The following is a 27,111-nucleotide window of genomic DNA, read 5'->3' on the forward strand; positions in this document are numbered from 1 at the left end:
AGTGTCACACCACTCTGTGCCAGACAAGCCCACTTCGCACCACTCAATTCCACTCCACCCAATGCCACTCTACTCCACTCAACCAAAGCCAATACATTTCAGGTAAACGAGATCTATTGGCCTTGCCAATGCTTGTTCTCTTCTGTGTGCCCTATCTCCCCCATCTCGTGTTCCAGATCTTCCTCTCCCGTACTGCACTTCCCCTCCCCCTCTTGTCTTCCACATCTTCCTCCACTTCGCCACCTTATGACCCCTCTCCTGGCATATTGCCGCTGGTCTCTGCTGCTCGAAGTTATGTAGCTGGAGCCACTCCCTCGTGGCGCCTCTATACCATGACATTGCGCACGCAATGTTCGCGGATAGTTCATGCATATCAAACCCGACTCCTTGAAGCGTGTGCGCGTCATGGCTGGTGGTGTGGAGCTAAGCTGCTGTGCTGCACTTTACGTTGCTGAGGCGGGGCGCGGGAGAACACAGTGAGGAGTTGATGCTGCGCTGAGCGTCGGGTTCCCTGGGCTCTCGAAATCCCACAGGCTTCCTCTACTTACCAGCTAATGACCAGACGCTTGGGGCAGAGCAGCGAATCCAAAGCTGGGGGGAGGGGCAGGGCCAGGGGGTGCTAATGGTATGCTTGGAGAGCGCACAAACCGCGGCAGATTTGAGTTTATGCGCCCACTCTGAATCTTGGGGAGGGAGTGCCTTTGCCTCTAGTCTACAGGCATAATAAGGGCACTTCCAGGGATGCTTTTGTAGAGCTTCCTGCACCTGCACTCTCTAGAGTCTAACGTGATGCTTGCTGCAGATGTCCTGTATACAGTGCCCTGCAGGTGTCTCTCATTCTAGCTCCAGTCTCCCCTGGACGTGCGTTCTGAAAGACGCCGGCGAGAATAATTTGCGTCAGTGGACTGAATGGGGGTATGTTTTTCGCCCACTCTTCCGGTGCCCCTGTGGAAATGGCCTTTACGTTCTAGGAAGTTCTGATCATCTTTTTTGGCGCTATATACTTACAAACGTGTGGCTACGTTTGCCCCCAGTGTTTTCTTACCATGCCTACTTGGCGCCACCAGAGGCCACCCAGACTTAATACGTAGTTTGCTATCCAGGCTAGACTACCGCTTATCCAGACCTTCTGCTATGTCGCACAGATGAAGCTTTAGAATGTCGCCTCACGAGGACATTTCGGTTCAGATATCGCAGCCTGGCAGCTGAATGCTATGCTTTGTAGGTTGTGGGAGTGCAGCTGGTGTAACATTCGTAGGTACAGAGCGTCAGAAACCGCAGGCAGCTGCAGGCTTGAGGATAAACCTAATGCGAAACTAGTGAGCGAGCCTGAGGTTTAGGAATGACATGCGGTCCAGGGTGGGGTGGGGGAGCACACAGTTGCAAAACTTTTTAAACCCACTTAATGCGGTGCTTGGGGAATGGCAGAGTCCCGTGTTGTCATACATTTAAGAAGTGTTTATATTGAGGCAGCTGTTCCTGGCCGCCTGGCCTCGGGATGACTGTTCAAAGAGGCCAGACGTATTACTGTGGCTCATTCTGTGTTTCTCCGTAGTCTGGAATCTGTAGCTCCCATTTTTGCAGAGGCCCCGGGGATGCTTCATCCAGTCCATTTCTCTGAGCCTTCTGCAGCTCTCTACTATTTCACTTCTCAATTACTAACATTTTTGTTGCATTTGCCTGCCGATGCTACAGTCAGGAATGTTCCTTGTAGTCCTATCCTAACATCCTTGTCAACCATGCCTATTGATGTTGTAGTTAGACTTGTTCCATGGAAGCCACTCCAACTCTCTTCATATAGGCTGTTCCCACTGTCCTTGGCTCCTATGTTTGCTGTTGCTCCGTGGATGCTGTAGCAAAAGACACAGATGATGGACGGAATACAGACCAAATCAAACATTCACCCTCGGTCAAGAGATCTGGGTTCAATCCATGGTTCTTTTACTCCTCATCCCACCCCAGTTTAGACCCAGCCATACGCAAATCAGTGTTGACCGTGGATTTTCTAGCCATCTTTGTTGTTTGTAACCCAATCTGGCTCTTCTAATGTCTAGTCTCACAGTCTTAATATGTCTGTCTCACACCTCTTTATAAAACGTTCAACCATGCAGCCTGAATAACTCCACCAAGAGAGTTGTGAAACCTTTAAACTGTGGTTGTGCCTTTACGTCCCAACCTCGAATGGACAGACTCTATTGAACCCATCAGACTTTTAATATTTGAAAAAGTGTGCCTAACAAACAAAACTTTTGGTTCACTTTAGCTTTTTTAATGATTGAGCATTATTCTTAATATATATATTTTACATTAAATCAATTTGATTTGATATTGTTTCCAACCTTTCCTGAGGGTGCTTCATCACGACGTTGACCCCACCTGACTCTACATGGCCTAGAGTACTCTTCGGCCCTGCTCTCTCCTTCATTTGAAGATGGCAGAAGGTAGCCTTAATGCTCTTTTGAGGGCTTAGGATCTTCTATTTTCATGGGCGTTCTCATTCCTACTCGGCTACTTCCTATCCAGCTCTAAGACATGTCCTCAGAAAGCGCAGGGCGGGCCCCTGTTCACACGCCTTTGGTACTGGGGGACAGAGAATATACAAGTATCTTACCAGTCAAGTGATGAGGTGTGCTCAGGTTTTGTGCCAAGTTTTGCCTTAAGACTTATTTGCTGTGCAGCCAGTTCTTGCCTACGAGCTTGACCAGGGGCTGGAAATGGATCTGAAAATGTTCTCCTTTTGTGCATTAAACAGTTTGATGCACAGCTCAGACACATTACCTGAAAATGAGGAACCTTAAGTGGATAGATCTGTTCTGTTTCATTCGTGCTTGTTGGATTTATAAGAGTATGGCACAGATGGCATGTTCTAGAGTGTGTCCCTTGTTTATGTATGCCCTTTCTGTGTTTGTTTGCATTCAGTGAGACTTTATGTAATTGTGTGTGTGTGTGTGTGTTTGTGTGTATTATGTGTTGATCTATGGTATACCTGTGTGCATATGCCTTTTGTGCATTTTGTGTGATATAGATGTGTGCAGTCCGTGTCTGTATAGCATGTAAGTAGTCGGCTTTTAATGTTGAAAAGATTCTGTTGGTTACGCCTTTTGGAGCGTCTGTGTAATATCTGTGTGCCACATCTTTTGTTAATTAATCTTAACTTTGCCAGTTGCATCTCAGTACATAAGAGTCACTGCTTGGCTGGCAATGGAAGGCAGTATCTTCTATATATTGAGACCTAATATCTTTTTCAAAGCTGCTGCTTTTTCTGGGTCTGGTTGAGCCAGCTCGCAGTCAGATTTTTTTTATTATTTAAAATTGATTTCTCAGTCAGTCAGACTAGATTTGCTTTCCTCTTTTCTTCTATTCTTAAAAAAGATATATATTTTAGGATTCTTTCCTTTGTCGATGGCTCTACGCTATATCTTTTAATTCTCGAACTGGGGCGTTCTGTCTGTGTGGAGTCTTTCTGTGCTTGTGGTGGGACCTGTACCTCCTGTAATTACCCTCTATCTGTTGCCTTGTGTTGTCCCTCTGCATCTGTAAATCCCTTGGTATTATTGCCTGAATTGATTGTTCTTGGCTTGCCCCGTTATTTCTTTCCCTCAGTCGATGCCCTTATTTCATTAACAAATCAACCCAACTTCATCTTAATTAGGCACGGCTAGAACGTCTTTGTTTTATTCTGTTCTCTGTCCAGTCTGAATCCTTGCATTGAGATCAATTTCATTTTCTGCCCTTCCTTCCTCGAGTTCTTTTTTGATTCTTTACTCGTGCTCCCTCTTAATGCCTTTCCTTAACCACCCTAAAGCTCCTTTGTGGAGACCAGGGGCCCTATTACAGATGACTGCGCCAGCGCTAATTGTCGCTGTGCGCCAGAGTAAGTTTGTGCTTATGCGCGTTTGCGTCTTTGCGCTAATACAATATGCACACAGGCGCAAACGCACATAAACACAGCGTTCAAAGTCTGCGCCTACATCACAGCGCATTACAGACCGATCCTCTGTTATGCCATCGGGTGCATACTCTGGCGCACAGCGACAATTGGTGCCGGCGCAGTCATCTGTAATACGCCCCTGGCCTTCAGTCCCCATTGTGTTGTGGGTTTCACTGAAATACGTGGCTCTGCTCTATCACTAACCTGGTGCCTGCCTCGCTGGTCATGTTCCTCTTTTCGTTGTTATTGCTTTCTAGTCCTGTTAGTGTTCGCCTGGTATTTGTGAATTTGCTTCCATTGTGTAGATGGATCACGCCTGCCCTTGTACAAACCTCTTATGAAGAGGGGAGTTATCAGACATCCTGCTGACCCGGTACCTCTCCCATCTGTGGCTCTAACACTTAACAAAAAGTAAATGTGCGTTTGACGGCGTTGTGTGTTGTCATGAAACATTTAAAAGACCTGCCTATCACCATTTATCTGCCTATATACACTTGTAGCCCATACTCTTTTTGTGTATCTTGCAAATGTCTCCTATGCCTCACAGCTTGAATATGTCAGGAAGCATCGGCTGGACAGATTTTTTTTTTTTTTTTTTGACACCTCTCACAATTGCTACTTCCTGGAGTAGCAGGTGGGAAAAGGAATATACTTTTAATGCAATTACTGTAATACGGCATTGGTCTATATAAGAACTTGAAGTATGAACGTGAAATTGTAAAATACACCCATCACTGGTGGCGCCACACTGCCCCCAACTTCCAGATGTCTAAAACGATAGTGGAGTAAAGGCATAATTCATGACTAATCAAGCTTTCTAGCAGCATGCTGTCAGGAGAGGATGTTTAGTAGTCTGATTAACCCATATAAATTCACTGAGATTTCTCAATATTCGTGTTTGTTGCCTTTCTATTTATGGGATTTTGCTTTCAAATTCTTGCGTGTTATCCTGACATTTGACTTTTCATCAGTGTATGGATGCAGTAAAACACTAGTAATGTCACAGGAGACTTTTTGTGCCCAGCAAGGGTGAAGACCAAGCAAAGTTCATCAAAATTGTGGGAGCTTCGAACTATGGGAATTATTTCATGGTTGCATGTGAAATGCAGATTTCATCATCATGATGGCTGTCCCCAAACCACTCTGCAGAGATTTAATGTAATCTGAACTGCTAGGATTATGTGACATAGGCAAAATATTCTTCTGGGTTATCTAAATTATATTGCAAAAAATGCAAATTATGGGACATGTTCTGTCAGTATTTTTATCCATTTGAGATAGAAACCTCATTTTCGTAAAATCTGCAAATTATTTTGCAAATACTGTAAAGCTATAATTTAGCAGTAAATACTGTGGCCACAGAATTGCCGAAGTCTGCTGACTGGAACTGCTCCTTTCTCTAAGCTGTCTGGAAGTTTTTGCTCCATTTTGTATAAAAACAGTTACTTTGAACATTGACTGTTTCTGAGCAGCGGATTCATCCACTTATTGTTTACCCCAAGATTATTTTTGGTGGAAGGGAGGTTGCTCCTAGTTTAAAAGTGCTACCACACGCTTTTGCTGGCCTTGCGGTTACGCGCGCAGCAGCCAGGTTTCAGCGCCCGATCAGGCGCCATCTGGCTTTCCTCTCGCTTGCTCTTTCAACGCTACTCCGCCCCTCCACCGCCGTGTCTCGCGTTAATTGTAAACATATCTGCAAACGCGCTGCTTTCACTTTCGCTCGCGCGTTTACCACTTTCGAAACCGGGCTTGCCACGTCCTAATTCCCGGATTCATTATCGCTGGAACATTCTTGTACAACTTCCGCATCTTACCGTAGTAAATTATCGGAGCACGGATCAGTAGTCGCAGGCACTTCATGTAGTCTTCTTAAAACGTAAATGACTTATGTTCGTGTGAACTAAGTATGATTCTTTATTATGCTGTGTCACTGAACTGCTGGTTCACTTTAGGTTTAGAGTCGCGCGTGCACAGCTTCCTACGCCTCTCATGTTGTTCCTGTTCCCCTGCCCTCTGTGTTGCTTCCCACCACCGTGCCCTCCATGTTGCTTCCCAACACCCCCACCCTCGGTGTTGCTGACCGCCACATGTGGCCTCTGTGTTGTTTCCTGCGACCTATGCCTTCTGTGTTGTTCCTCTGCCCGTATACTTTGTAACGCTCCCTCCCCACATCCTGTGTGAGGCTTACTCCAATCTGCACCTTCGGTGTTGCTCCCCTCGACCTGCACTTCAAAAAGCTTTTGCGTTACTCATTTAATTTTATTGATTCGAGTTGGTAAATGAAAAGAAAACGATTCCTTCCTTTTGTAGGTATGAATGCGTGGTGCGCATGCTTACAAAGTGACACGGCGGTTTCTCCATGCCATTTTATTTTTTTTGTTTTCTTTAGTTATGCGGCACAGCATCAGGGATGCGAAACAGTGTGGCTAAAAAAACATTTGCAAACCTAACCGGTCCAAAGGTAAGACTTATTGGCTTGGCTAATGCTTGTTGTGGAAGCCTTCCTATTCAAATGCTTATGTCGGTGTTTGTTGCCCAGTGCATGCAACAACGCTTTGGCAAAGCTGGTGTTTTTATGGCGAGTGCATGCCATATTTGCACTACATTCTCTTGGATTTGCCAATGTTTTATTTTTTTGTGCTCACAGTACTAACCTCTGGCGACTTTTAACACTTTGTAGTACATCCAGGGCTCCTGGAATTATGCAGAAGTGAAGGGCCAAATAATGCAGCAGGGTAGACAAAATCATGCCAAGAAAAGGCAAAGTATGCAGCATAACGAAGCGCCGTCTTCCGTACACCGTACTATTAATGCTGAGGGCAACATTTTCCTTCATTAGTACCAATTTAACACCTGAAGCCAGCGATGGACATCTGAATGGTTATCAAGGGCTGCAAGCGATCTGCCATTGCATGGCATCATGTTTTTTTTTTAAAATAACGTTTGAGTTGTTTGTGCTAGAAAACCTGCAGCTTATGCACCAGACTGTGGATTATGTGGCAAATGCGGCAGATCTAGAACCATGCGGAAAACACTGCAGCTGTAGAATCTCAAAATTCTACCGGTCACAACTACACAATACCAGCCATATATGTATGCACGGAGATCACATTAAAGGTTTTGTCACAGGACGTAAAACTCCCTTTAGCAGGCTGAAAATATAATCGTAACGCCACAAAAATAGTAAAGTGATTACACTAATAACAATAATTTAACCCTCCATTCTTTAGTGTTCATGGTGATTTGTTCCATTGCAGAATTAGGCTAGGTAGTATTAAGCCTTCCAAACAGTATGTTTTTGTGTGGATATGTATACACACGCCCGAGTACACTAATAGTAGATGCATTATACTCACCAGTTGTGGCCGTATTATAATCCCTACCTCAATTTTAATATTGGATATATTCCACGGTGTAAGCCACGTTATCCACAACACTTCAAACCTATGTTTACACGATTTGCTGCAACACTTTTGCAATATAAAATTCATAGGGGACATCAATTTATTACTTTTATTGTATGTGTATATTGTATAATATATTCACTTGTATGTAGTACTAATGGTTTAATTGAGCCTAAAATTCTCACAAGAATGGATCCAGTTAAAATCATAACTGTTATGTTCTGCTTGAAATGTTGTTAAACACATACGATATAAACAATAACCAGACATCCTTTGTGTCTTCTGCAACGTACTTAAAATAGTCTATATTTACCATACGTGACTGTGGCTTTACTGCAGTCTCTTCTGTGAATATGGGATAATGACATAAATTTTGCATTTATCAAATCTTTTTTTTGTTTTGTTTGTCTCTTCATTGTGTAGCACAGTGAATGGTCGACAAGCTGCAGCAACTGTAAAGAGACTACATTACTTATTTGTTTTAATGAAATGAAAGACCATAGACACCCTCCTACTATAAATATTGTTGATTGCTTTCATATAGAAACAAGCATTGGCATAGCCTTTGGGACCTTATAAGTGTTTAGCCATGCAACAGTTGGTGGTGTTGCACTAAGGATTTTATGTTGCAGAACTAAATACTTATAAGGTCCCAAAAGCGATACCTATTGGCTATGCCAATGCTTGTTTGAGTTGTTGGATGGATCGAAATGTCAATTATTGTAATTGTTGACTATACACTTATTGTAGTGTCATAAAAATTTAACTTGAACTCGGAGTCTGTTGTAATGAATTATTGCACTGCTGTCCGCAATGGCATGGTAATGTTCTTAAAAAAGAAAAACATTAGTGCATGGATGCAAGTTTTGTCACTTATCACTTTCACTGTGCTGTCTTTGGAACACCTATCATAGTGTTAATTTCAATTGATAGGGATTCCTACAATAATTAACCTGTTATTGTACTGTTTTTTTACCATAGCTTAGGCAGAGATATGCTTCTCCGAAAAGGACCATTGATTTTTGTTTTGTATTCATATACCCAGGTTCCACATAATTATGTTTAAGTTCACTGACCATTACCGCTGTGCATTGTTGTATCGACCATATTTTCAAGAAAGTTAAACAAAGCCTAAATATGCTGGTTCAATTTAATATCTTTTGTTTGCTACACTTTAAAGAAAACTGCTTTTTTTTAAGCTAACCACTCCCCAAATAAATATGTAATGTAAAACATTTGTAATGGGTACCATGTGGAATTTGTCCTATATTGCTATCTTCAGGAGCTGTGAACATTTAAAAATCATTTTGCTTGCAGACCAGTCAGTGGCAAAATAGGGCCATATTACACAGTTGTGTGTTGTGTCCCCTCGCACTATTTCTGGTCGCCACTGGGTAGTTGTATGCCCTTGGTACACCATCAACTGGGGCCAGCTTCCTTCTGTGTCCTTGGGAGTCCACCCCTAGGATGCAGCAGTTACCCTGATGCTGGCAGGGAAACAGATCAATAGATTGCTCCCGCCTGGAAGGAGCAGCGTAAATAGCTGCTCTCTCCGGGCAGGGGCAATGCCGGCTCCAGCAGCATGCAGAAGTCAGCTGGGGCCATGGGGGCCCTGTTGCTCCCCCCGTGGCTCCCAATGAGTGTATGGTGGGTGCTCTGGGTGGGCACCAGGGCATCCACCTATTTATTATAAAGAGGCCCTGGGGGATCGCCACCTAGGTACCAAAAAAGGCTGGGGTGGGGGGAGCGTGGCCCCCTCCCCTTTAAAAAAAAAACCAAAAAAATACAGCCCTGGGGGATGGAGTCCCCGAGGCCTTTTTAGGGCTCTGGAATTGGGTCAGTGTGGTCCCCTCTTCTTAACAAATTGGGCCCCATGGGATGGGGTCCCTTGGGCCAAAATATGCTCTGGGGGATGTGCCCCCACCTCCCCTTTAAAGGAAAAAGTTGGTCTAGGGGGAATGGACTCCCCAGGGCTTACTAAGGCTCGGATGGGGAATCATTTGACACCCTTCCCCTTGAAAATACATAGGGCCCTGGGGAATGGGATCCCCAGGACTTAAGGAGGATTGTTGGGGGGGGTGGGGTGGAAGGGGCACATCAACCCCCTCGGCGTGATAAGGCTTGGGGAGGGGAGGGCTGCGTGGGCACCCCTCCCACTTTTTTATTAGATTTGGCCCCAGAGGATGGGCCAAAAAGCACCGGCCAACAATTTTTGGGGAGGAGTCACGCTGGATCTGGGGCTTCTGCCGAAAAAAATAACATAAGCGCGGGCTGCATTGCTTCTCTACAATTTTGCCCCTTGGTGGGCCAGGTTCCTCGGGCATGCAGGATCATAGAAAATGTAAAGGGGGGTGCAAGGATCCACCCCTCATGAGGCTCATTGAGCCCTGGGGACCATCACCTACCCGGGTCAAAAGAAAGATCAATTAGAGGGGGTGTGTGGACCCGACCCCATGAGGACCACCACTTCCCCGGGGCTAAATAGCACCCACAAGTAAAGTCGCCCCCCCCCCCCACCAAAGCGGGATTGCTATGAGCTCGCCTGAGGGCCTGCCCTCTTTCTCAACCACTCTGCAGAGGGGTCTACTGGTGAACTACTGGTTGGCGGATGAAGTCCCCTTGGATGCTGAGGGTTGTTGGGGGGGCCAAGAACTCCTATTGTTGCCACAAGTAAGTCCCCCACAGTGGAATTACTCAGACCTTGTTGGAGGCCCCACCCCTTTCCCAACCACTCTGCAAAGGGACTTTCTGGTGCAAAACTGGTTAGGGGATGAAGTCTAGGGGTGAGCGCACCAGTAAACTTTGGTGTTGGCAGAGTTTTTGCTGAACTGCGTGTTCCAAGCTGAGCGTGGAGTGGCAAAACTGCAAAATCCGCCTGTGTAGCCGAGTTTACTGCCCATCCCGATCAGAGACTCACACACCCACTCACAGACCCACTTAAACACTCATATACCCACTTACAAATCTACTCACACTCATACACCCACTGAGACACTCATGCACAAACTCGCACACTTATTGAAAAGGTTAGTGGTTACAGTTAAGAAATACAATTTTAAAAAAAACTTACAAATTCACTTAAAAAATCAAAGGTTACAGGAATGTTATAGTTGGAAAAAAGAAGGCAAACACCTTAGGAATTCTCTGAAAAGAAAAAAAAAATAAAGTTTCAGGGACGTTATAGATGGGCTCAGATTTTACTCATACAACGCCAGTGAAATTCAGCAGTTACAGTTACCTGAGATAACTATAACTTGCATTGCTGCAATGCACTGCTTATGATTTCACATATTACATCACTCATGACATGGTCCGTGACATTACTGAGGACCTCATCCACAGAACCACTCACACACCCACTCACACCCCTATACAACCTCTCATACACCCAACTGCTCACATACCCTTGCACAGACCCGTACAAGTACTTACACAACCACTCGCGTATCCATAGAGCGACTCACACACCCACTCACTGACCAAGCATGATCATACAGCCACTCCCACAGCCACACACTCACCCATACAGCTACTGGCACACCCAGTTAATCTATACAGCCACTCACACACCCAATCACTCATACAGCCACCCACACAACCACTTACATACCCATTCACTCACACATAGTCACTGACACAACCATTCACCCACCCATACAGTCACTCACACAGGCACTAAGTCACCCGCACAGCTACCCAGACACCTACTTACACACCTGTATAGTGACTCATACGCTCACTCACACACAGATACAGTCACACAGCGACTCGTGTGTATATATAAATATTTATACATACATATCTCACTGTGGTGATTGCCACTTTGTGTTACAATTCGGCCAGAGTTTCCATAGAAAGTTTGTTTTTGTTTAGGTAATGACCTTGGGGCCGTTTGAAAAGTTCACCCACTTCTTGCCCTTCATTGAAAGTTTTGCCTAGCAGAGGCAAGAAAAAGAGGAGTCTACGGGGAGGTCCCTTGTTAATTTCCATAGAAAACTTAGCTCTTTTGTACAGAAAAAATGGCTTATTGGAATCGCACAAAATAGAACTTTACTTAGAAAGTGTGCTTTTTAGGTTGAGCCTAGCAGCGAGATACGCGGCTCTGCGAGGCATGGTGTAGCTACTCTGGGTGCATAGGCCATGCCCACCACTTGCCATTTGTTCTTTTCTTTGACTGTGAAAATTGCTTTATTTTAATTTGTTAAAGGCTACGAGTGTTCCCGCCTTGGGGTGGGTTTTAACTTTGGTGGCGACTGCCCCTGTCACATGTCCCTTTTACTTTTGGCTTTTCTTCTCGTGTTTCACGCACTCTTTTTTTTAAAAAAAATTTTTGTCGACTGGTCCTCTGCCGTTTCTTATTTGCTGCCGCTGCTGCTATGCGCGCTGCTTCATCTTTCTTCACGGACACCAGACCTGCATACCGATCAGGATCAGTCATCAAATGCGCCATTTTAAATTAGTAACAAGCAGTTGCAATGCAATAGGTCTCGCAATTGCAAGATTTTAAACTATTGGCATTGTAAATGACAATGCCTTTTATTTGTGTTTTTAAAAACCTGCAATAATGAAAGGCATAGTGATTTACAATACCAATAGGTCAAAGTTTCTAAAATGCGAGACGTATTGCAAATGCTTGTTGTGATTTGGTGTAAATTTGTTCGGGTGTTTTTGAGAAATTCGCATTGAAAGAGGGGCATGGGATGGGCACAAAGGAATTAAAAAGTTATATATCTCGACTGTTGATGTACAGCTATGCTCGCTAAGTTTAAATGCAATTAGTAATTCCTGAACGGGTAGCCGCAACATTGACCACATATTGTGGCAGACATTACAGAACCCGGGGACATGGTGCTACTTGAATAGCATTATTGTGAATGCCAGATTTTAAGGGTCACAAAAAGGAGCACATATGAAGGATGATAAGATTTTAGTCACAGTATAAATCATTTGTTGGTGGTGTGATATTAATTTTAGGAATTCTGGTGAGTTCCAAGGGGATTTTACACTTTGAAAATATGCTGAACTTTTCTCTGGATTTAAAAAACTATGTTTGGAAGAAGACTGGTTTCTCTCATGAGTTTCTCGTAGAGGTTATGGAAGGTGCCCTAGAAGCCAAAACAAGAGCACACTTTCTAGAAGTTCTCATCGCCTTCCTCAACCAGTGAGACTAAAGCCTGATATTGTGAGTAAAATGTGTACTTCCTATAGCAGCAGAATCCTGTCAGACGATTACCCAGTGTTCTAATGTAGCTTACGAAAGTGTTCTAACAAACAACTACAGAGGTAATATTTTGTATTTTTGACTACTGGGTCGCACCTAAATCCATCTTGGTGGAATCCAAGCTTTAAAACTGATAGCATTTACTTTACAAATGCACAAAAGGAGGGGTTCATTTTACCATAGTAATTATGGTTAGTGCTTTAGAAAGCCACAATGAGGACACATTTTCTACAAGTTCTCAAATATCTTCCTCATCCATGCCAGTTAAACATTCTGATATGCAGACTTAAACGGACTTTTAACACCAGCAGCAGTCTGTCATTTAACTCCCTTGTGTTCAACTGCAGCCTCATCACAGAATTCTAATTAGCGACCAGAGTGCTAACATCCTGTTTGTATGACACACCCGAACGCCATGTTAATGGAATCACAATTGTAGAACTGAATGCTTTTCCTACAGATTGGAGATTGCAATAAAGGAACATAATGAGTTTTTTTGTCATAGAAATTATGGTTAGTGCTCTAGAAAGCTAAAATAAGGACACATTTTCTGAGTTCTTAAATCTTGTCCTCATTCATGTCTGTAAAACACTCTAACATGCAGAGAGAAACATGTACTTCCAACCCCAGCAGCAGTCTGTTAGTTAACTCCCTAGTAACCAACTGCAGTGTGTCTACAGAGTTACAGTGAACAACTAAAGCTCCAACGTTTTGTGTTCAAGAAAAAAGTGAGGCACTCCTGAATGCCATTTTGTTAGAATAGGAGCTGTTGAATTTGAAGCCTTTTCTGAGGTTTCACTGTTATAGTTGGACCAGAGTTTCTACAGGACAAGTTTTGATTCTTTAATAACTTTGATGCTGTTAGAAGAATCTGCACAAAACTTTTCAAAGAAAAAAGTTCATCCACCATGCCTCATTCATGCATTCATTTAAAGTTTTACGTTGACCTATCGAGCTGGGGCTAAGAAAAAGGGGAAGGGAGCCCCAAAGACTGTGATTTCCCATGTTAATTCTCATAGGAGGCTTTGCTCTTGATTACAGAAAAATGCCTCAAAGGAATTGCATCAAATTTGACAAAAGTTAGCACTTTACTAAACAAATGTGCTTTTTGTGAGTTGCTGTACATCGGTCCAAATGCTTCGGAGAAATTAGCCTTTAAATAGCGGCTTGGGTTGGGCAGGATGGGGTTAATACTTAGAAAAAGTTAGCTATTTCTGGGCGGTTGCTGCTTTGGATTTTTGCAATAAAAAAATAAGCTATCATGATTGGCCGAGAGATCTATTTCTCCTGTTGGACATTTTGGTACTGCAGTGCTGGCAAGAAATGACCGGATTGGCTGGCTGTAACACTAAAGAAAATCTAGTGGCCACCGTTACAGGCCTCAGGACCCCCCAACTCCCTAACATCCACTCCCCGGAATCCTGAAACGATATTTGAGAAGCCATATAAGAGGGCCTACCCAGATCCCCAGGCCATGTGCGGAGGTGCACACCAAATGACCCTTCTTAAGTCAGTTGAAAAAAAATATTTATTACGGGTCACCTGTGCCATGGTACCAGCACCCAGTACCACTATACCCAGTGCAGCACCCTCTATAGTACTGCAATAGCGGTACCATTTTCATAGTATCCAAAAACCATTACATTATTTTACATAGGTCTGGTTCTAGAGCAGAACCTGCAGCCAGCCGCCATTAAGCAGGCCAAAGGCAGTGTGCAGCAGGTTTGGGCTGCCCTGGCAAGGGCCTGCAGTCAAACTCTGTGGGGTTTGGGTGCTTGGGTGCAGTGGGTGGGCTCAGGTCCTGTGACCAGCCTCCTTTGCGCACAGCCAAAGGCCATGCACAACAATGGTTGTCCACTGCCTGGGGGTTGGATGTGTGTTGCCCAAAGAGATTGGGTGCATGCTCAACTTTGAATATGATTTATAAAAAACTGAATTTCACTGGAAAAAATAAAAAAGTGATGTTATAATTAGGAATGATAATAAGATCCTAACTTACGTAAAAAGAAACTGAAATTCACTGAAAACAAAAGGTTAAAGTGATGCTATAGTTAGATATTGAAATGAGAAAGAACTAATGTTTACAAAAACAAAGCTCTTGAAATATGACAGTTATGTGACAAAAATATGTTAATATGCACTCTTTTATCTGATATTTTACTCTCTAAAGAATGGCTTGTGTCTCTACAAAAAAAAGTAAAAACGTGGCCAGGGTAGTGTATCTATCATCATGAAAAGAAATTATTACAGCAGTCCATTACCTTAGAAAGCAGCCCTCCTCATACATTAGCAATGTGTCCAGTGTAATATCATATTAGTGCCCACTGGTAAATGAGGTGAATGGTCACCATTGGGGTATGCCTTCTTCTCTAAAACCATGATAGTGAGTTTGAAATTACCCTAGCCACTGATGCATTTAAATTGTGTGTGCGTGTGTGTGCGCGTGTGTGTGTGTATATGTATGTATGTGTGTATATATATATATATATATATATATATATATATATATATATATATATATTACCTACTGGCGGTCGCCAGTAGGTAGTTATAGTTAGGACCACGTTTCCATAGGAAATCCGCAACATTCTATTTTGAATAACTTTGGTGCCGGTCGACGAATCCTCGCGAATTTTTCAAAATAGGTGGGGCGCTCCGCTCCGCTCCTACCCTGAAAGTCTCGGGGGGGATTCGTCAAGCGGGGGCTGAGATAAAATGGGGGTCCCAAAACGCGTTAGAGAAAAACTATAATATTTAAAAAAAAAAAAATTAAAAAAAAAATTATCCACACTCTGTCCACCCCGTGTGCAAATGGTGCCCGAAGGGCACCATTTGTGCATGGCTTATAAAAATAACGAAAAATTAAAATTTTACCTTTCAAAACAAAGTGCATCATATGTCCTCCATGTGCGCACGGTGCGCGAAGCGCATCGTGCGTACATGGCCCATCTAGCGTACCGTGGGCACGCGGTGCGCGTAGCGCACCGCGTGCCCACCGTGCGTGCACGGCACGAACTGCGTAAAGTGGGCGCACGGTGCGCGAAGCGCACCGTGCGCGCACGGAACGAACTGCGTTAAGTGGGCGCGCACGCCACGAATGGCGTAAAGTAACTTGGCATTTAAAAAAACGTACAAATTCACTGAAAAAACCATAGGTTTCACACACGTTATAGTTAGGAATTAGCATTTAAAAAACCTTGCAAATTCACTGAAAAAACCATAGGTTTCACACATGTTATAGTTAGCGGAAATTTTACTGATAAAAAACCTATGAAATTCCCCCGTTATAGTTAGTGCAGGCAACTATAACTCACGCGACCGCAATCTTCTGCTGATGACATATGTGTCTTTATGAAAAAAAAATATTTGTAATATATGTATAGCTAAAAATGTATGGAAGAAGACATGGGCAAATAAGTGTCTAAATACAGTATTAGCATCAGCAGAGGATTGCGGTCGCGTGAGTTATAGTTGCCTGTACTAACTATAACGGGGGAATTTCATTGGTTTTTTATCAGTAAAATTTCCGTTAACTATAACATGTGTGAAACCTATGGTTTTTTCAGTGAATATATATATATATATATATATATATATATATATATATATATATATATATATATATATATATATATATATATATACATACACATACACACACATATATATATATATATATATATATATATATATATATGTGTGTGTTTTTATATATTTTAAAAATATATATTTTTTGTTGCTGTTTCCTGGCACCCTTTCCCACCCCTGCCTCCTTCTCTTCCATTTGTAACTCTGCTTTGTCTTCGATGTTTCATTTGGCTTCTTCTTTATGGTTTCCCCATCCACTTTTTCGCTTTTAACCTTTGTCTCAGTCATGCTGTTGTCTCTAAATTCATCACCCTTCCCTTATTTTCACACGTCTATATAATTATCTCCAATTTCCTTTTTTGCTCATCCTTTTTTATGGTCATTCTCTTTAATGGTCTTTGTTGTGAAATAACGCAGGCAAACCGGTTAATGAAGGGGAAGTGGTTTTATTTGGCAACAATGGTTAAAAGCAGCTTCTCCCTTGCTGGCCAGTCAGTGTCCAACTGTCCACAGCGGAACTCTTGATCTAGAGCCCTAATGTGGAATCATGCCGTGACATTCCACAAAAATGAAGGCACGAAACAAGAGCAAGTCCCATCTCATGCACTAAGACTTAAACTATATACAACACATCCCCTTCCGTTCCATATGGTGTCAAAATACAGAAAAGAAAAATAATGTAGTCCAACAGTAAGACCAACCTAGAAGTAAAATAAGAGAAATAAAAACACAAAAGGAATGCAAGACAAGAACAAAGAGTGCATTAAACCATTCCTTAATTTGCAGCTTAAACCAGGTTGTAGCGTCACTTTTAGCAAATGTACTCTTTCAAATATGCTGGGGGTCTGCAATCCCTTTCACACCTTACTTCTTAACCCCTGGCACTCCCAACCTCCGATGTCTTCCAAGAGCGGAGAAGGTGTTCACCACTCCTCTTCCTGTCAACACAGTTCCAAATTCTCCATCTTTCATCAACATGTATCCACTACAATCCTCCATTTTCTTCACTTCACAATTACCACCTTTCTGATACAACACAACTCTGTGTCAATTCTACCGTTCACCATTCTCGAAGACCACATAATACTTGTATAACTTCTCCACTTTATATGGACCTTTAAACTTTGACAAACCTCTTATCACCTGTCCAATTCTGATCTTAACCCAGTCACTCTTCTCAGTTGCACTCCTGGTATCTACATCTGCCTCCCTGGACATGTGCTCCTACGCACCCCCTCTTTCGTCCATGAGGGTACCATTTTAGAACTAGAAATTCTCCCTCAACAGTTTGAAGGGGGATTTAACCATGGTCTCTTGTTTAGTAGTGCAGTAGGCCCATACCTAATCTTCCACAGCTCTTTTGTTATCGTGTCCTGCCACATCAGCCATTTGGCTCAAACGCTTAACCATCCTGTTGGCTCTCTCTGCAATCTCATTCCCTTGTGGATTGTAAAATGAAGTGGAGTCGTACTTGATGTCATGGCGTTTGAGAAACACCCTTGTATTGTGAGATAATAACTACGTGCCATTGTCAGATATCAGGTAAGATGATACCCCCTCCTCTATAAACATTTTCTTTAATGTGGTGATGGTGGCTTCAGTGTTGATTTCTTTCATGAAGAATACACTCAACCACCTGGAAAACACATCGACAGCCACCACAGCAAACCTACATTCGCTAGTCAAGACAGACAAAGGACCAGTAAAATCAATACATTCACTATGCCAATCCTCTTCTGGGTTAGTTATGGGCCCCATGACCCATTTACCCACTTTGTCTTTCTCTCCTTCCTCGCATACGTTGCATTTTTCTACCCATGTTGCAACCTGATCAACCATGCCAGGCCACCAGAACTGCACTTTGAGACAACGTTGTGCTAAATTATGTCCCTCATGCTCCATGTTTATAAGTTTACTCCTCCAACCCATCGGGGGCACAAACCTTTCACCCCTCATCAAAACCTTATCGCCACACACGGTCATTTCTTCAAGAATTTTTACAAAAGGGCAGACTGACATTGCAGACTCACAGCTCTCTCTCTTGCCCCCAGAAACCACCATCCGTGTGACTTCACTGAGGGTGCCATCCCTATCCTTTTCTTGGCACCATTCTTCCATTGTAAAAGCACCAGCCCTTTCCAACACTGCATCTTGCACAGAGGCTGCAGGTTCGTCATGTTTACCACTCCACTTATCTGAGTCATTAATTGTCTCATAATCGTGTGCCAGACAAGACAGACAATCGCCTTGGGTGTTCCGCCAACCCTGTATGTGCTCTAGTACATATCCATATTCTTGAAATCTGGCAGCCAGTCTAGCCAACCTGGCTGAACATTTACTGTCCCCACCAGCGAGACTTAACCAGAGGCTTATGATCTGATCTTAACAAACTCTGTACCCCATATGTATCTTCTGTTGTACTCTACAGCCCATGCTGCAGCAAGGGCCTCTCTCTCAATTACAGAATAGTTTCTTTCAGCATCTGTTAATGTCCTCGATGCAAATGCAACTGTTTTTCCCAGCTAGAATGTCTTTGTGATAGAATGGCACCTACACCTGTGCACTTGCATCAACTATAATGACAGACTTGCAGCCAATGTCAAAAGGCACCAGAATTCCTGCAAAGCAAATTTCTATTTTGGTCAACTTAAAACATTCCTCTTGTTTCTGCTCCCACACAAAGGCTTGACCCTTCCTTAATAACAATCTTATCAGTTCTATCTTATCAGCAAACCTCTGTACAAACTTTGCGCAATATCTGAGGCCCATAAAGGACCTCAATGGTTCCTTGTCCCTGGGCCTCGTGGCCAGTTCAATAGCTTTCAACAGATTTTGTTTTAACTCAGTCAGCTGATAGTGTGTACCCCAAGTATTCCACTTGTTCTTTTCAAGAAACAACATTTGTCCCTACACAAAGTGAGCCCCTACTCTACAATCCGCTGCAAGGCCTGTTTCAAAACGTGTGTGCTTTTCAGTGTTTTTACCAAAAATCAATATATCGTCTTGAAAAAAAAAATATTGCACGTTCCCTGAAAAAGTTCTGAAATCATGCGTTGAAAAAAGCTCACCGCTGATGACTATCCGAAAGGCATGCGTGTGAACTGAAAAGTCCCTTCCATAGTTTGAAACGCAGTGTGAGTGGTTTTGAATCTTCATGGAGCTTAATCTGATGGTATGAGTTTCTTAACCCCAATTTAGAATTGTTTTTACCACACGCACCTCCTTCAGCATAAGGATCCACTATTTTTTTTATATTTGTTTGGGGGGGTAAGTATCAGCCAACCTGTTCTGATTCAATGATCTCAAGTCCATACAGAACTTTGAATGTCCATCTGCTTTGTGTATATTGACCACCAGAGACACCCAGTTGGAAGCCTCCACAGGTTCCGTGACTCCCTCTTGTAGCATCTTCCTCATCAGTTCTTTCACCCCTTCTCTGACAATTACTGGGACCCTCCTGAGCTTATGTTGAACAGGAACAGAATTTCTCTTAAGAACTATATTATGTACATAGCTCTTCAACATTCCCTGTTTGCTGTTAAACACTTGTCTCATTGAACTCAAAATATCATATATTGGTTCATCCTCAGTCACGATTACCTGTGAAGGTGCCCTGGGATTCGCAGTGATGTGCAAGTCGTATTGATGTACCCACCCTAAAATTGGGGAGACTTGCTTTGTTATGTAAATATTTCCTTGTGTATTTATTCCTCAAAGTTATATGTCTGCATTGATATAGCCCACAATATCAATTACCTCACCTTGGTAAACCACAGGCAAAATGTCTTTGAGTTGTAGAGATGTAATTCCCTATAGTTGCTCGAACATGGCCTTGCCAATGAGGATAATAGGGTAAACCCTGTGTCCCTCAGAACCTGGGTATGAGCAATACAAACTACAGGGAATTTTGATGGGTAAGAAAAATTGCTTAGCAGAACTATTTACTGATGAACGGTCTTGGTCATAGATGACACTAAATGTCAAGAATAGAGAACGGTCTAATCATTAATCTAGACAAAAGAACAAAACACACCGGAAGAGAGAAACCCATTTGCATCAAACATTGTATGTATTATTCATACTAGTTGAGTTCATATATGGCTGTAACATACACAAATGGTAAAACAAACATCAAAAAGAAGAGCTTGACTTTGGTTAAACGAGTGACACAAAATGCATACGTGCTTAAGGAAGATTAAAAAAAAAATGCAACAATTAGATACATAAATATATATATACATAGAGTAGGGCCGTCCCTCATAAGATACATGAAGTTCTATCAACACCCTTTGTACTATCTTCCTCCTGATAAAAGTGGTGAAGAGACTAGGGACACGAGCAGATAGAAGAAGTGTCGAAGTTTCTACCCAGAAGGTATGCATGATTTAAATATATGTCACATCGGGTCTTCCTCAGGACTGGAGTATTATATGTAGACAGCCTATTCAGGAAAGGGGGGGGGGTGGGGCGGGACTCCTCCAAGCCTGGATGGAGTATGATGCGAGAATGAATCGTATCTCATGTGTACAATAAATTCCACTTAGTGAGGCCGGAATTACTGACATCCAGAAATTGATTAAGCAAGATGTAGTATTCGGTTGGAATCTCCTTGGAGTGTCAGCAGCAAATGCCAGTGTTCCTCAGCAATGCGTTGCCAAGGAACATTGGCATTTGCTGCTGACAGTCCACGGAGATTCCAACCGGATGGTGGAATTCTCTACGTTTGAAATCGGCAACAATTTGGCCCATTAATACTCTTTTAAGTCTTTACCCTTCGATTTTACATTGATCGATTTGGTCAACAAATCCAGCGTTTACATAACACATCAGCCCAAGCAATTGTACCAAGACAAAACTATATCTTGCTTAATCAATTTCTGGATGTCAGTAATTCCGGCCTCGCTAAGTGGGATTTATTCTACGTATGAGATGATTCATTCTCGCATCATACTCCATTCAGTCTTGGAGGATTTCCCACCACCTTTTCTGAATAGGCTGTCTACATTTAATACTCCAGTCCTGAGGAAGACCTGCTGTGATGTATATTTAATCGCGCATACCTTCTGGGTTGAAACGTCGACGCTTCTTCGATGTGCTCATGACCCTAGTCTCTTCACCCCTTTTACCAAGAGGAAGATAGTCCAAAGGATGAGGGTCTATCTATCTATCTATCTATCCTCCTCGTGTTGTTCTTTTGTCTAGAGTAATAACACTGTTCATCAGTCAATAGTTCTGCTAAGCAACTTCTCTTACCCAACAGAACTCACTGTGGATTGTATTTATATTTCAAACATGGCCTTGGGCACAATAGTGTACATTGAAACTGTGTCGACCATAAGTTGAACATCACGCTCATTTATTCTGAACATTGCTTGGGACGTATTCCTCCTCTGGTTCTCGTCCAAGTCTTCTGCTTCTCCCTCCACATTCAAGATCCTCTCAGGCATCTCTGCTGAATCTGTAGGTATGTCAAAGACACAGGTCACCCATCAACGACCTCCACTGATTCGCAATTGAGGTCCTTTATGGGCGCCTTAGAATATTAAGCAAAGTTTGTACAGATGTTTGCAGATAAGACAGAACTGTTAAGATTGTTATGTAGGCAGGGTCAAGCCTTTGGTAGCAGAAGCAAGAGGAATGTTTTTTAAGTTGATCAAAGAAGGAATTTGTGTGGCAGGAATTCTCGTGCCCTTTGACATTGGGCGTAAGTCTGTCATTACAGTGGATGGAAGTGCAACAGGTGTAGGTGCCATTCTATCGCAAAGATATTCTAGCTGGGAAAACAGTAGCATTTACATCGAGAACATTAACAGATGCTGAAAGAAACTATTCTGTAATTGAGAGAGAGGCCCTTGCTGCAGCACTTGGTGTAGAATACTAAAGAACATACATATGGGGTACAGTGTGTGTTAAGATTGGATCACAAGCATCTGGTTAAGGTTCTCCTACCTGGCGGGACCAGCAAAGGTTCTGGCTAGACTGGCTGCCAGACTGCATGAATATCTATAAGAACTAGAGCATTTACAGGGTTGGCGGAACACACAAGCTGATTGTCTGTCTTGGCTGGCAGTCGATTATGAGATACTGAATGAATCCTATGAGTGCAGTGCTAAACATGAGGCACCTGTAGCCTCTGTGCAAGATGCAGTGCTGGAAGGGGCTGGTGCTTTTACAATGGATGAATGGTGCCACGAAATGGATAGGGATGGCTCCCTCAAGGAAGTCATGCGGATGGTAGTGACGGAGAGAGTTGTGTTGCAATGTCTGTATTCCCTTTCGAAAAAGTTCTTGAAGAATGCACATGTGTGGTGATAAGGTTTTGATGAGGGGTGACAGGTTTGTGCCCGATGGGTTTGAGGAGTAAACTCATAAACATGGCTTATAAGGTACATTTGGGACAGATTTTAACACAATGTCGTCTCAAAGCGCAGGTCTGGTGGCCTGGCATGGTTGATCAGGTTGCATCATAGGTAGTGAAATGCAGCGTATGCGAGGAAGGAGAGAAATACTTAAAGTGGATAAATAATCAGTAATGGGGCACATAAGCAACCAGGGAGAGATTTGGTATAGTTTATGTATTGATTATTTTGGTCCTGTGTCTGACCTGAGTAGCAAATGTAGGTTTGCTTTCGTGGTTGTGGATGTGTTTTCCAGGTGGTTAGTATTTCACGATATGAGGGTGTTTCTACAACGGCATGGCATCAAGCACTACTCCGCTGAGTGGTGTTGCGGAGAGAGCTAACAGGATGGTTAAGAATGTGATCCAAATGGCTGGTGTGGCTGGACACAATATCAAGAGCTGTGAAGGATTTAGTATGTGTTTACTGCACTACTAAACAAGAGGTCACTGGCAAATCCCCCTTCAAACTGATGAGGGAGAACACCTAGTTCTAAAATGGTACCCCATGGATGAAAGAGTGGGTAGCAGAGGGGGTGCGCAAGGGCAAAAGTCCAGGGAGGCAGACATTGATACCAGGAGTGCAATTGAGAAGGTTGATTTGGTTAAGATCAGAATTGGATGGGGGATTAAATGGTTGTCACAATTTAATGGTGGTAGTTGTGAAGTGAAGAATATTGCGGATTTTAGTGGGTACATGTTGAGGAAAGATGGAGAATTCGGAAGTCTGTGGACAGAAAGGAGGATGAGTGGCGGAATACCTTCTCCACTCTCCGAAGAGACAGTGGTTGGGAGTGCTAGGGGTTTTAGAGATGGAGTGAAAGGGATCGCAGACTAGTAGCATATTTGAAAGATTATATTTGCAAAAAGTGATGCTATAACCTGGTTTAAGCTGCAAATTAAGGAATGCTTTAATGTACTATTCTTGTCTTGCATTCCTTTTGTGTTTTTTTATTTATTTATTTATTTTTTTTTATTTCTCGTATGTTGCATCTAGGTTGCCCTTATTGTTAGGAATATATTATCTACAGAGTGATTATGCCACTAAATTCTCAGTGTGCCTATTAACGGTGTGCGTACCGAACCGAAGTTCAATAACTAGGTGTGCACATCAGAGTTCACAAATGCTTTGAGAACACCCTTCCTTCAATGTGTGCACCAAACCAAAACTCAGTAACTAGGTGTGCACATCACCGTTCACAGATGCGCTAAAGACAAGCTCCATTTGATCTGTGTGCACCTTTATAGAGGTGTGCGCATCATCATTCTAAATACACCCAAATTTAAACGGTCTTCTCTGCTCCCAAGATGGCCACCACGTTAGTTTTGCATCATGCATCACAGTGCCACCCGACCACAGGGTTTCCTCTTTGCTATGGACCGTGAAAATAGCCACCTCGTCTGACGTCCGAGGTAGCATTGGGGCGCGCAACAACAGTGCTAGTCCACACACACACTCGACGTTCAAACAAGTGTCTAAATATGGTCACTGTGTGCTTAGTTTGTGTCCTACGTCACACCACACCCACTACACTGCAACCAAGTGGGCCCTGGAATATGCCCCTGTGCCAACTCACTTACGAGTTGGCACTTCTGGATATAATTGAACTTGCACCAGCACATAGTCTGCTGGAGACTTCTGCCTGTCTAGTGGGTTTTCTTCTGCTCTGCTGTCGTCCTTGTTGCTTAGCAGCACTTCTCATAAACTACTCCTTCTCCGCTTCGGTCAGGTGATCATCGCCAAAATTGTTGTGAAGAAATGCATGCAAACACCAGGTTGATGAAGGTAAGTGGTTTTACTTTGCAACAATGGTTGAGAGCAACTTCTCCCTTGCTGGCCAGTGTCCACCTGCCCACAACTGAAAGCTTGCTCTAGAGCCCTAATGGGAAAACCTGCTGTGACACTACAATTAAGGCACGAGACAAGAGCAAGCTCCGTCTCATGCACTAAGACTTAAACTATATACTAGTCTTCCTGTACCTTCCCTCTTTTCCCTCCCTTGCTACTTTTTGTTCACGTCCTCTTCATTCCTCTCAATGAGTTTCCTTTCCTGTTCAGCTCTTCCTTCTCCTGCTCTGCCCATCCTCTCTCTATCACTGCTGTGGCTACCCACTCTGTGTCATTCTCTTCCCACTTTCCACCAGAAGCAGGACTGCCTGTGCTATTGGTTACCTACCACCAGAAACCATACCGAGTAATTAGATTAGTGAGAAGTTTATGACCATGCCTTCTGCAACTCTACCTCATGCGCCTTGCAAGAGAAGGTCGCGAATAAATTAGACAGTAGTGATACACCCCTCATTCACAGCTCTTCAGCGACACTTGTTTGGGATTCAGCTTCATGTTCTATTCCTATGTATCAATCAAGATGGATTGGAGTTCATTATAATGATACTGTCGCTATGTATGATTGGTAGTGAGCGAATTCCATGCACTGTCTTGGCTGCAAAGCGTCCAAGGGGCTACACTGCCATCCTCATTACGAGTTGCTCCTGACTGCTAGGTTGAAATTTATTGTAACCGATTAATTCAGTCCCAGTTACAGGTTTTTGACCCTGTGGAAACTAACATGCAGATTTTGGTCCCAGTAATTATCTGGCATTTTTTTACCGCTCAATTCTGCATGTTTGACCTGCTGAAATTTACAAGGGGTAAAGTGCAGGAATGCAGTGTTAGCCACCAATTGCAATATGCACCATTATAGGAGTTATGACACATATTGCAGCAATTAACCCTGCCACTTTTAATGAGTCAAAGGCATTGCTAACTCAGCATCAAACAATGCCTTGTGTTTGTCCTTAACCTCTTCAGTGCCCATGACGAGATAGTCTCGTCATGGAGCACGGTCGCGCTGTGCCCATGACGAGACTCTCGTCATGAACCCCACCCACTAATGTAATGCCCGGCACAGGAGGGGGAAAGGGCGTGGCACAGAAGGGGTTAATAAGGAGTCCGGAAGCAGGTGTTTATTGAGCACTGTAATGTGCATTGGCTATTTTTTAGGTCTCTCCTAGCTATTGCGTTTACGCAATCGCTATGCGAGACTCTAGTAAGAGGGGGGCATTTCAAAGTGCTCCCAAAAGTGGATTGCATGGCGAGCACGCGCACAATCACGTGCATCGTGCCGCCATGCAATCCGTTTGGGTAAGCGCTTCAGCCCACTGGCACGTGTAGCCACAGCCTCGGCATCATACTTCAAAGGGTCCGCTCCCCCACCTGGAATGCGCTTCCCCGCCCCCGCCACAGCATGCCGAGAGATTGTTTCCTCATGGCGCCTCTCACAACTGTCCCTCCCCCACCACAGGGCTAGTCTCACGGACGCATTGCCATCCATCTATTTCACTTTCATGCCCGTGTTCTCTTTGCCTTTCAGCACACAGCCTGCCATCCCCCCCTCCGTGTTTTCTTGCAGCTTTGCCCAGATCTGAGTCTCAAACAACCAAAATAATAAGTTTGCCCTGCACGCTTTCTGCGCTTACAAAGTTAACATATGCCGCGCTCATTCCCTTTTCATCCTTCTAAGGTCGATAACATTAGCTCCACTAATTCTGCGTCTAAGGATTTGTCTAACCATATGTTTTCTTGCAACTTTAGGCACTTCACACACACACAGCCCCACTGCTCACACACACAGGCACTGATCACACGCACCCCTGCGTCTCAAACAACCCAAAAAAATAGTTTACCCTGCACGCTTTCTGCGTTTACAAACTTAACATAGGCCGCGCTCATTCCCTTTTCGTCCTTCTAAGGTCGATAACATGAGCTCCATTAATTCTGCGTCTAAGGATTTAAGTTACCATATTTTATTTGCAGCTTTGCCCAGATCTATATGTCACGTGCCCCAACAGTGTTTACCACACACACATGCCTCTCGCCTATCTCTCAACCGCCCTCCCCGCCGTGTTTTCTTGCAGCTTTGCCCAGATCTGAGTCTCAAACAACCAAAATAATAAGTTTACCCTGCACGCTTTCTGCGCTTACAAACTTAACGATTGCCATTATAATATACATTAACTTTTATTTAAGTATTAATTATTTACAAAAATTAAAAGCCATTGTTATTTGTAATATCAATACATCTAAGTCACGTAAATACAACACATATTGCATTACAAATGCTATAGGTGTCACATTTGCAACAGTTACAACTATTGACATTGTACATGAGCTAGTAATTTCAATATTTTCAATACCAACACATAAATAAAAAATTTGTCAATTTACAATACAAAAAGCTCAAACTTTCCTAATGCGAGACCTATTGCATTGCAAACGCTTGTTATTTTTTTGGGACGTTCCTTTTTTTATATCTTAGATTTGAATTTGAGTAATATGGATTATGGGTTTCCCTAGTGCATCTGTATTGAATTGAATTATTTCTGTATTGCTTTCCCGTTTGTTGTCCACGTCCTAAAGTGCTCTGTAGACCAGATGTCAAAGGTTGTAATTCTGAGGTATATGGGTAGAGCTCGGTGCTGGTAGCGGTGTCTTATTAGTATGGAGTATTTGTTGTGTGCAACAAACGTGACCCAGTGGATTGTGAGGTTCATGAGTGAAGGCAAATAA

The 27,111-nt window shown here is 43.2% G+C and overlaps 1 protein-coding gene across 4 annotated transcripts in view; it reads left to right on the top strand.

Moving 5' to 3' along the window:
- TRIT1 (tRNA isopentenyltransferase 1) overlaps positions 1–27,111 on the top strand; it is a 181,590-nt gene that overhangs the window by 27,785 nt on the left and 126,694 nt on the right. For 2 of the 4 annotated variants that reach the window (XM_085648342.1, XM_085648341.1), the window contains exon 2: positions 6,321–6,392. The exons of the other annotated variants lie outside the window; for them this stretch is intronic. In XM_085648342.1, the coding sequence (XP_085504468.1) occupies positions 6,342–6,392 (51 nt within the window). In that variant the 5' untranslated portion in view covers positions 6,321–6,341. The remainder of the gene's footprint in view (positions 1–6,320; positions 6,393–27,111) is intronic. 4 annotated transcript variants of the gene reach the window in all.

This window comes from Triturus cristatus, chromosome 3_2 (assembly GCF_964204655.1).
Source record: "Triturus cristatus chromosome 3_2, aTriCri1.1, whole genome shotgun sequence".
Lineage (NCBI taxonomy): Eukaryota > Metazoa > Chordata > Amphibia > Caudata > Salamandridae > Triturus > Triturus cristatus.